The sequence below is a fragment of the Helicoverpa armigera genome, chromosome 1 (genome assembly GCF_030705265.1).
Source record: "Helicoverpa armigera isolate CAAS_96S chromosome 1, ASM3070526v1, whole genome shotgun sequence".
NCBI classification, from domain to species: Eukaryota; Metazoa; Arthropoda; class Insecta; order Lepidoptera; family Noctuidae; genus Helicoverpa; species Helicoverpa armigera.
The window spans coordinates 17,031,237-17,043,478 of NC_087120.1; the positions used below are offsets into that span (position 1 = coordinate 17,031,237).

The window sequence follows — 12,242 nt, forward strand, 5'->3', positions numbered from 1 at the left end:
ATTAAGACATTATTAACCCTAATCAATATGTTAACACTAAAAAAGCACACTTAAAATAAAGCAACTCTTCGACAATCAACATTTATTTAATGTGGAACATAAATGGAATAACATGTCTTCTTTGTTTAAGAAGTCCTCATAATCTGCTCTAAGAATAACATATTATCGTTCTCATTACAACAACATATAGATAATGACTGTTTCGTTTTATGGCAAAGTCTAATCAGTGTCACGTCAATAATGATTACAATATTAAATCTATTTCTTACTTATTCTATGTTCTATATTATTTAATATATATTAACATTTCGATATAAAGTACGTAGGACAGATTCAGGACTACAGTAAATAGGATATTCGTGAACATTTTAAATGGCCTAGATGATATTCATTGAGCACAGTATACAAGGGTACATTCTATGGAAAGTCCATTCATAAATAGGTATAGTGTATACTTTAACATGTAAATGTTTAAATAAATACTTTTCAAATTTCATTTTAATATAGTATAATTTTAAATAAGAATGCTTTTAAAAGGATTCACTAACCTTAGGGACGACAGCTAAGGTGACTTCTACTCGTAGTCGTACTATCATCAAACCATCTTACAACAACTTTAAATATGCTAAAACTGATGATCTGACAGTAAATGCAAACTTTATTATGCTAATATATATACATATGCATTTTTTTTCAGATTATGTGTGGATATTTGCCTACAAATTGTCTTTCAAAACATTATTTTAAATAATTTAAGACCATTTCATTAAGAATATCAGTTTCTGTATTTTCTTGCGAAGCTGTCGTTAGAAAAATCTTTGTATCATAACCATGAAGAACAAAATGACAAGCGGACATGTCATAGTGCAAAATATCCAAAGAAAGTTGTGAACTTAAATGTGGGTTTCTATGGAACCCGCCAAATGTTTCCAAATTGAAATCACCAATCAATCAAGACCAATCTTTAACAGATTTGGCAGATTGGTTTTGATTTGGCAAGAAACCTGGACGATTCTCACGCACGTTTAGTAACTGATCGCGCCTACCGTACATTGGTTTGACCTAAAAAAAGACGCCTGACTGACCTTTCCTATGGCATCTCCGCTATCTTGCCTTCCTCCGTGATCATAACATTTATAAAAATGGCGACTATACGTTCTTATTAAAAAGCATTAACATAGAGGTACATAATGATTAGGCAAAGCATTGTTAATCTGAATCGAAACGTATCAGGCTCGTACAATATCAAAAGATCACGTTTTCGCGCGGCTCAACATTTACAATTAATTACAACTCATAAATTATTTACAAATAAACATACAGCAGTGTCTGGCACGACACATCACTCAAAAGTAATTATACAAATAAAAATAATCAAAATTAATATCACAGCAAAGAAATGTTTAAGCATCATCTCGATAGTCGCGTCGTTGTGATCCGCCCGGTTAGCTCGTTACGCAGGGGTCCGGGTCCGTGTGGCAGTCCTCACCTCAAGGCGGCTCTCCGCGGGGACGCCCGGGCCGGCTCCCGCCGCTATGCGCTGGCGCCGGCTGCGCATTGCCTAAAACTCAACCGAGCTTGAAGGACGTGCCCTCGCCCGGGTCTATCGAACTCGGCTTCTCTGGCAAAGGACGGTTCAGCATTTTCGCTGACGTGTTAGAAGATGTTGATTTAATGGTGGACATGCACCGCGATCCGTTTGAGCTATTCAGTGATTTACACAGGGGGTTAGCTTGGGATCCAGAAGACGAATTCATTTTTTCACGTACAGCTCGGAGGTAGGGTCCACGTGGCGCCGCTTGCTCTCCGACAACGTCGGGCATATTGCCCAGTAGTGTCCTCTTTTCTTTTTCATTATTAGCAATTTCGGCATATAGGTGGACAGCGAAATCTTTTGGTTCAAAATACTCATGTACTAAAGCAGTTTGCCTATTATACGGTGATAAAGGCAGCAGCTTGTCAAGTGACGGCGTACGAGTGCCAATACTAATCATCTGTTTGTTGTTCTTTCCAATGCGAGGAGTAGTGTTCTGAAAGGGCAATTCGTATATATTCTCTTCCACGTTGATAAGTTTTGGAACAATGGTGTTGCAATTTTCTTCTAACTTAGTAAGCACGTATAAGTGTTCAATGGTCTCACGAGCTTCCACGTAATTTTCAGGACTCTCCAATCTCTCTTTTAGATTTTCCAACAGTTCTTTAGTGAGTTCTTCAGGTAAAGTTTGAGTAGTTTTATCTTCTGTCGGGACCAGTTCATCTTGCAAAATCGATTCCTGGATAATGTCCTGAACTCTTGTTGGTTCATTTAAGCAATGTCGTTCAGAATATTCATTGACAGACAGTCGGGAAATAGATCTTGCATTGTCCAGCGTATTGACGACTCCACACGAACAAATCCGCTCGCAAAATGCCCCACATGACGAGTTAGATGAAATTAGTAAGTTTTTCACGTTAATACAATAGCCCTTGCGGCGCAACCATCTTATGAAGCTTATTATCATGACAATGACTACACAACCTAAGCAGGTTACTATGACAATCCCGATCACTTTCTTGTCACGGTCGCTAATCATTTGTTCATGTTTGTTTTTATGAGGAAATCTAGGATTTTTTATTTCAGTTGAAGTTCCATCAGCTTTTCGGATGTAAGATTCACAGTGGAACGTAGGCGAATCTTTTTGGCAAACTCCGTCCAAGAACTTGTCAAACAGTATATTTTGTTCGGGTTCGTTAAAACAACGAGCCAAGAACTCGTCCACAGTACAGTAACTCTCTGCCTTATAGGGTTCAACTGATTCAGTAGCTAACACGTCAGACAGCCAGTTGCTTATATTGCAATAACAAGTTTGTCCGTAGTAATTGTCTTTATAAACCACTGATGAAGCTTGGTGTGCCTGAGCTTGGCCAATGAATTTAAGACTATTAGGGTGAGCCGTCTCCACTTCGTTTTCAATAAAAGTTAAATGATGTCCAGATTGTTCGTGTGCCATTGTTTCCAAAGCTATGATGGCGTTAGGAACGAGCACATCAAATGAATTCCTCTCCATGTGCAGCTTATTCCAAGAAGAAAGTTCTATACTTTGCTCCGCGAGCTGATTGAACTCAGTATCTTTGATAACAACCGACGCTACTGTTATGTTTATTGCTCCTGCGACCACGTTTTCAATCCTGGAAGATTAAAAATGAAATTAAAAAAAAAGCAGAAAGTAATCTTTAAGAAGACTCGTGTCATAAAACATTTTTTTTTACAAGTAGCATTGGATATTGAATAATTTTAAGTATCATATTCATAAATAATACTTACAAAGTGTTTGAAATATTCAGATTTCCAACTGCCGACTGAACAGCTCTCGAAGCAATTTTTTGAATTTTACATCCAAAGAAGTATAAGTTGTTGATCAGTGATCGTTGTGAAAAAGCATCTTCATCGATATTTTCGATTGAGGAGTTGAGGGCCATTACAACATTGTATGTGTTGGCGGAGAAGGCACCTCCGAATATCTCGTTTATCTTGATGTTGTCCAGTATAATTTCGGCGGCTGACGATCCGAAGGTCTGTGCGGGTATGGCGGGCACGGTTATATTTTTCATCCTGATCTGCAATATAAAGGGTGCTATGTAAGAATGGTGGTTTGGTTCCTTTTGTTGCAAGGTGGCGGCATTCGCTTGTGCACTTAAATATTTCGCTTTGCCTTGTTTTGCTGGTAGTTGTTGAAATGGCGAAATACTGACCGACATCCCAGGACCGTGCTCGCCAACGTTGCTGGCGGAGGGGTCCAGAGTGAAGGAGCCCGCTCCGAGCTGCAGCGTGCCGACGTTCGTTATGTTCATGTAAAGCAGCCACGAGAAAGCCGGTCCTTCCGTTGACACAGTTTCACAATTTTCAATTGTTACCGAAAGTGGACCTGCAATCAACCAACAATGTTTTGTTAATATTTTTGAAGGCCAAACAACAATTTGTCCAACGAATACTGAAAATTGCTCGTTACAATAGTAACCATCAAATGTGAAGCTTAATGGATTCGCATATTTGAGATCAAATGCGCTCACATTGCATTTAATAATTGTCGACATTCAGGTAAGCTTAGAAGCTTATTAGCATCCCCATACATAGCATAGTAGAGCCTAACCTTGTCCTTACTAAATATGTCCGAAATCGGCTTCTAATATGAAATAGTCGTTAAGGCCTGGTGTCATAAAATCTGTTATTCACCCAGAATGAGTGATTGACAAACTTTCTGCCTCCGATCCTTTAATTAATTCTGCTGCCAGTAATCAGAATCAAAATCTGCTCAAGGCTGTCACGTGTTTTCCTATTCTTTAAATTATATTTAAAAGAATCTCCGTTCAGTCAACTTTGCTGTCATTATGAGTCATTATGCTGCGGCACACTAATATCGAGTCGGGGAAATAGTGTATTTTTAGAAGCAATCCTCGTACTGGCGAAATGGCGCTCTTTTACAGTTCATGTATTAAGTCCTGAGGGTATTACCCATGTATGTAATGTTATAAATGGCCTTAATATCGTGATATCAAGGATTCCACATAGCATGCGCACTACTGGAGCACGGCTGGAAGATACCTACTCACACCGTCACACACGTCTTTTGTAGTTTACAACCGAGTGGGCTTAAATATTGTAATAATATACTTACAATGTGAGCTTTCTAAATACGATACATTAACAAGCGCATAAAACTCTGATAACAGTGTTTAAGTTGAATTGAATGAGTAAGGCAACCAGCAGGCAAGATCCTTCGATACGTGCTGTTAGTGCGATGTAAAGCGGTTTGCTTATTTCAAGAGGCCTTGCTCAGCGGTCCAGATACCAATCGAGAAAACATTTTATTAGAACCAATGGAACTGGTTCCAGTAACCTACGTAACGTTCCTACCACATTATAAGGTCCCTTAATTTAAGACATAACACTTACGGAGAAGGAACTTCTAGTCGGATTTTTGATTTATTGAAAAGTGAATGAATTATTCGCAGATTATTCGGTATATGAAGATGAAGACAGCTGTAATTGTCTTCGCAAACATTTCAACAATTTAGGTAGTATTATAGATATCCTTAATTTTATTCGGTTATTTAACATAAGTATACTGGAGACGCGGTTGAAACCGTTGGAAATAACAAGTATCGTTTTAAGAAAATATTTATGAGGCGGAACAGTTGCAGGAGATTAGTTGACAGCTCATCTCTGTAAAAACGTTTTAACAAAACCGTAGGTACACGTGCTAAGCTCATAATTGAGCAACGAATTATTGGACAGAAATGCGATGCAAAACCACTCAAATACACATACATACATAATGTAGGTGTTTATGAACGGCGACGACGCAGAAATAGTCCAGAATTAGTCATCCAGCCGCGCGCTGGCCACGCCGTGTGTAATGTTGCTCGAACTTTGTACAACTTGCCAAATATAGGCGCGTTATTGGTTTAATAACTAGCTTTTTAGATTTACTTAATAACTAGCTTATTACAAAAGCCATGTAACAAGTCTCCGTGATTCCGTGTTGCAATTTATTGACATCATTTTTTGACAATTTAGAGAGTTATGTCTGGTTGTACCATTCTGGCGGACAGGCGGGGCTACGAGCGCGGACTCTCCCCGGACACAGGCGGTGACTGTAGTTAGTCCGCACTCGATGCCTGCCTCGCTTTAATACATATAATAATATTACATACAGTCTATTTTGAGAAACCTCAAACATGTAGGTCCAGGTGATGTTATTCAACCCAACACTTTATCGTTCAAAGTAGATTTTTAGAGTTTCGCTGTTCTATGCATGGATGATGATGTTATGTACATACAAACAATTTTAAACCTTAAAACAACCACTTTTGTGGCTATTTTAGAAATTCACTACTTGATGAAGGTGTCATGTACACTATTATTTTTAATCAATATTGGAAGAAAGTGAGTGTATGAGGCATTATTATTTATTTGCTTAAAAATTCTTATTCACTTCAGATAAAATTGCCTCCAGATATATACCTAGTCAATACAACACTAACATTTATTGAACGTTTACAGCGTCTGGCTATGCATATCAAAAACAACTTAAGATTTTTTTGGATGATCATAATTGAATTAATACTGGCAGTATTACAAGATGTTATTCGCAGGAATACAATTGATCGCATCTGCTGAAACAACTGTTGAAATGAAGATGTTTGTTAGACACCTCAATCCCTAACAGAGAGCAAGCATTGCTTCTTACTTGTGAGAAGCTATCGATTTCAGCTAGTTTTGAACAGCCGGTCGTTGATCTAATGGCCTAGTCTGATCTTAGCTTGGGTGAATGGTCACAGCATATTTTTATTATTTGTCAGCTGTAGCTATGCGGCGATGGCGCCGTGCGTCATGTGCGTATGTGCAGTGCGCAGCTTCGCTCCACATGGCGACATGTTGCAACATCGCGCCTTATGACACGCTCGCTATGCATTACACTAAATATTCCTCGTTATTCATAGTATGTTTGGACGCCGAAAACGAAATCATTACAGACTGTTGCAGTCTAGCTTCTTGTATGAATGCGTCAGTAAGCCGACAAGCTAGATACTAATAACTTCTTATAATTTCATGTTTCAATCATTTTTGTCATACTTCCCAAACTAGCAACTATCGACTACGCATCGCTTAACTAAACTAGGCTAGCAGGTAGCCAATCCACCTCTGTTTGCGAGCTCTTTATTGTTCAAATAACATAAATTAATGTCGCTCTTACATTTTGTTTTTGATCATTCATGATTAAAAACCTGATCTAGGAAAGCTTCATTGTTTTGAGAGTTAATCCTCTTTTGAAAGAGTGTCCATTCCCTGTAGAAGTTGAACAGGAGGTGATCGTATGATTAGGTGGCGTCACCACGCTAGCACGTACACTGCACCAACTTTGCACCCACTCGATGAAGAATGACACGTCGATCACGTGTTCGTTATCCAGGAGCCACAACCGCTCTTGCTTTTTAAATGGGATAATTTCCAATAAGTCACTGGTCCGATTCCGTAAAACATCTTCTGATTTATCGAAACAATTGGACACCGGTCTATTTCATCAAAAGGTGAGTCAAAACATCGGTGGTTAAAGTCTACCGGTCCCTATAAACCGATTGTTGATTCCCGCGGTTTTACCCCCGTTCTGAAAAAGGCCAACTTCGCGGATAAGGAACCGTCTCCAGAATCGGCGGAGTTCAACCGTAAACCCATGAAAACATCATGTCAAAAAAGTGACCAACATTCTAATGTTAATACGCATTCGTAATTCGCCATGGCATTACGTAAGTTTTTAATTGCAATTTAACAAAGCGAGAATTCATCTGTCATAATCAGTAATCGAAAATGTATGAAAAGCTTAGGTCTAACATAAAATGTAACAGAGAAGAATTGGGTACCGAGCCACGCTGGCTGATATGCGCACCGTGAATTTACGCACGTTCGGCTCGGATAAGTGTGCGACGCCCTAGGATTCGATTCGTTCGCCGCCTGACAATCATTGACTGACTCACTCACTGACCGATCATCAAAAATCTAAGGTACTTCTAACAAACTTAGAACCTTCAAAGGCACCAACATTAGCTGCATATAAAGGGACAATTATAAAAACCTTAATAACTTGAATACTTTCTATACATATAATAAAATGATAGGAAAGTCAAAACTGTACATGGAATTTTTTTTTTTAAGAATACTTGGGGGGTGATCCATAATCGATTCTGAACCCAAATATGTAGTTTTTAGAATTTTTGTCTGTATGTCTGTTTATCTGTTTGTCTGTATGTTTGTCCCGGATAAACTCAAAAAGTTCTGCATGGATTTAAATCAAATTTTGCATGACTATTACCTGGGGGCCGGTTCAACATATAGGCTATATATTATCACGCTATCATCTACGAGGGATGAGCAATGAACGATTAAATGAACGAAATTGGAAAATTGGAAATTCTACATTGCCCACGTAGACGAAGTCGCGGGCAACAGCTAGTAGTAAATAATAGGAAACAAATATGTTTATATTTGCGGTTTTTCAAGAACATTGTGTACCTATGAATTTTGACTGCATTGATAACTTTGTTCTTTATTTATGTACAAAGTGTTACTATTTGTTTTATTGTTAGTGTGGTATATTGTTATTATGTATTAAATATACATACATCTATAATATAAAAATGAATCGCAAAATGTGTTGGTAAGCGCATAACTCAACAACGCCTGGACCAATTTGGCTAATTCTTTTTTTGTTGTGTTTGTTATTGTCAAGAGAAGGTTCTTATGAAAAAAAATAAGGTAAAGTAGAGAAGTCAGTTGAAGGGAGCGAAGCCGCGGGCAAAAGCTAGTTATGAATAAAAAAGCTAGGTTAAAATGGTCTAAATCGCACTATGGTTTCGTTACATAGAGTATTGGTAGTACTTTAGAAAAAAAAAATATCTCTGAAATAAACCTCTATGATTCTAAAAGATATTCGATTCGAAAATTCGGCAATTTCGAAACGTTTTTAGTTTATTAAAAAACTTAGTTGTTTACGTGCTACTTTAGATGTACATATTTAGTTTGTTATATATTTAGTTAGATGCATGTAAGTTAGTTTAATTTTTAATACACTTAGAAAAGAGAGAGACCTACAAAAAATAAATTAGATCCCACCAAAAACATTAAACGTAATAAAACCGGCCAAGTGCGAGTCGGACTCGCGCATGTGGGTTTCCGTACCATCAAAACTAATATTCTATATATATTTATGGATATCGAGCAAAAAAATCACGTTTGTTGTATGGGAGACCCCGAAATATTTATTTTAGTCTAGGTTTCAGTATTTGTTGTTATAGCGGCAACAGAAATACATCATCCATAAAAATGTCACCTCTCTAACTATCACGGTCCCGTTTTACCCTTTGGGTACGGAACCCTAAAAAGCCAAGTCTCTACGCAATTCTTCCACCGTAAATAGTTTTGAGATCGCATAGAAGCCGAGTCCTGTTCAACTTTATTTCTAATAATAAATCAATATTTTGTGACTAGGTATATCAATAGCTTTGTTCACATTAAGCACAGGATTGGGATATAGCAAGTCTGCGAGCTATTACTCTCGTGGTGTATCCTTCTTCCCTCAAAGTTACTATTCTAGCTCGTAAACCTCTGATAATCCTCTTGGCATGTTTTCAATCACAACTTTCCTCGAAAAATATCTTGAATCGCTTATGATTGACTAAATCAGATTTCTGAATGAGCGTAAGCTAGTACTGAAAGCCTTTTTATATGAAAAAACAACGGGATCATTGTTTAATGTTATAATTCTTTATTTTTAAACGAATCTAAAAAGAAGAAAAAATCATAATATAATCTACAGTAACAAAAAGATTTCAGTTTTTCGAAGTGATCGCAAACTTTTTCTGATGTACTTACTATTATTGTTGTATTTTTTTATTAAGTATTTAAATGCGAGTAGACAAAAGACAAAAACTTACTTGAAATGACCCTGTAACATAAAAACGCTAACGGTACGTATTTTGTTGGAAGCAGTCCACTTACAGCCCCTACGCTAGTTTCTACATGGATTAATATAATAAATGAATATCGATCAGAATCGATACTCATATAACTAATACGACACTTTTTTGTTGTCTCTTTGTATCATCTACTTAAAAGCTCCTAAACCACTGAACCGATAGTTGGAAAGCTTAATTATCCCCGAGAAACATAAATATGCAATATTTTATACGGTAGAGGTAAAAAAACTGCATGCAGAAGCTAGTATTTAATAAACAAGAAAGTTTTTTGTTTGTTTATACCGTAAAGGCTCCGGAATCAATTTGAAAACTCTTTCGCTGTTGGAAAACTACACAATACTCGAGTAACATAGGGTATTGTATTTTATCCCGGTACAGGCAGATGTTCCTCCGGGTCGTGGGTGAAACGGAGGGAAAACAGCTAGTGTTAAATATTTAGATAATCGTATTAACGTAGCATGTCTTGGCAACTAGGTTTGTTATGTGTTCTTTATTATCAACGAGTGTACAATAAAGATGCCCCGCATTTGAAGTAGGCATCTAGCGGCCGCATCTCAGCTTCCAGTACACTGGAAGCACAATCACTACAATAAAATAATGAACGTCGTCCATCTAGTTGAATATTGGCCGACGACCTGATAATCGGACCCATCCGGCGTCTCGCTGCTATCGGGCCGCCGACCCAAACCGGCCGCGATCCAAGCTACGACATCATCGCATGCGCACCGCGCGTCTCCCTGTGCACGCACGCGCTGCTGCACCACGCCGCCACAGTTTAAATGTATGTATTTGTAGAGCAGTTCGGAAACTACGAACAAACGTTCGAAACGGCTCACTCACACAAACATGCACACCGACGTGGCTTCTAAGAGCGGCTCGCTGTGCTCTCAGTGATGCGTGTCGCGTCAAGACGAGTGGTCGCGTTTAATTTTATTTCCGTGTCGTCGTGTCGTAGCAGACGAAAATATTTTTCTGTTAATAATTTGTAGATATTAATGAACAATAGGTATTTTTTATGTAATGAGTTTTTAATTTAATAAACTTTTATTTTTATATGTTTTATTTTTGTATGTTTTAATATTTTATTATGTTTTAATCGATGTAAGGTATTGATTGCATTGTATATGGAACTAATTTCCGAAATAAATGATTTATTATTATTATTTAATTACTAACTCCAGCTGTTTAGGTAGGTAGTTAACTAAAGACTTTTACCCTCTTATTATAAAAACTGCCGCAAGTAGTGGTTTAAACCCGACTAAAGACGTCTTGGTTTGTTACGGTACTTACGATAGTCTTTACATCCTTATTACAAAACGTAGACTAAGAGAAGACTGTTTAGTACTTCGATTTGTCTATGGTTCAAATAATATCCACAGATTGCTTATAGCAACAAATATTTAAATCATTCGTTCAACCGTTCCGAATTCTATGCGCCGTACCTTTTTACATTATTTTGTTAAGTCTATTTTGATGAAAAATAAATAACTATGATAATAAAAAAATATCTCTGCAGTTGAAAATATTACTTTTTATTATTTAAAGGTAATTTTATATTTCTAGTATCTTTTAACGATATACATGATCCAATTATTCTCTTTTAAACAACTATCGAGTTTGCGCGTATAACGGAACGTCAGCGCGCATATCCGAGTTATGTTTTGTTTTTAGGTTAGAAATAATTTGGATTGTTTTCATCACGATTTAAATGATTAAATAAGACGTTGTGCATCTAATTAGAACCTCTTCAAAATAAAGTGCACAATAACTTACAGAATATCGTGTGCATTAAATTACCAAAAGAAAATGAAACATTTGAAACAACATAAAAGTAGAAAATTATATTTTATTCCGATGTCTATTTATACAGTCCAATGCACTGATACATGTTGGACACTGTTCTTCATCACACAATCTTGTTCCCTTTCTCGTCTAGGCATTTTTGTACATTTTAGCAAGCTTCCAGTCTTTTACAAACATTGCATATTATTGAAAAATATGTGTCCTAGATTTTATTTTAAAATTTAATAGTTTTAGTGATTTAATTATTGTAAATGACCTTAGAATCAGTAAATTAAGTGATTAAATATATGGACAAATGTTTGTGAGTGATTTCGTTGCGAGACAACGATAGAAATCCATCGGAAAGAAACTGGCTGTCATCCCAACGGACGGATTTGAAAGTGTTCGAGACGAACATAAAACCCGGGGAGTATTTGCTTATTCTCTATTTATTAGATACCCAGTCCACTCATTTAACAATTTTTTTCTATGCGCTGTACATATATTACTTACATGTTAAATAACCACATCTTTTTCAAGCTGCGTCTAAATATGCCCCATCAATTATAAGTTTAAATGTCTTCTACATAACGAGATCAGCTGATTTGTGTGGTCATTGTAAGATCGTATTTCAAATCTTGAACCCCTCATTAACTTCTTATCAACAATTTATTACAAATTAAATTTTGTGAAGAAATACTTTAAAAATACTTCAATTTTCAAATGATACATTAGGAAAAAATATACCCTCAACAACTTTTTATTAATAATTTTGTTGTTGTTTTGTTGCTATACCTAATAGGTACATAATTTAGGTACTTAAAACTTGATTAAACAATACAGAATACTCTTTTCCTTTTAATTAGCTTTAGAATCTTCAACTCTGTATTAATGTTAATTATATTTCTCCAATCCTTTGTTTATAAACTTTACTTCTGACTTTCTTT

General features: G+C 36.7%; 2 protein-coding genes across 9 annotated transcripts in view; one reads left to right on the top strand and one right to left on the bottom strand.

The window, feature by feature from the left end:
- The window catches only part of LOC110381715 (E3 ubiquitin-protein ligase MYCBP2), a 180,219-nt gene that overhangs the window by 53,306 nt on the left and 114,671 nt on the right, over positions 1-12,242 (top strand). The window lies entirely within an intron of this gene.
- Positions 66-12,242, bottom strand: part of LOC110372448 (uncharacterized) — a 42,040-nt gene continuing 29,863 nt past the window's right edge. The window contains exons 3-5 of the mRNA XM_021329176.3: positions 3,733-3,905; positions 3,305-3,597; positions 66-3,168 (exon numbers count right to left, since the gene is read on the bottom strand). Coding sequence (XP_021184851.3) covers positions 1,569-3,168; positions 3,305-3,597; positions 3,733-3,905 — 2,066 coding nt within the window. The 3' untranslated portion in view covers positions 66-1,568. The remainder of the gene's footprint in view (positions 3,169-3,304; positions 3,598-3,732; positions 3,906-12,242) is intronic.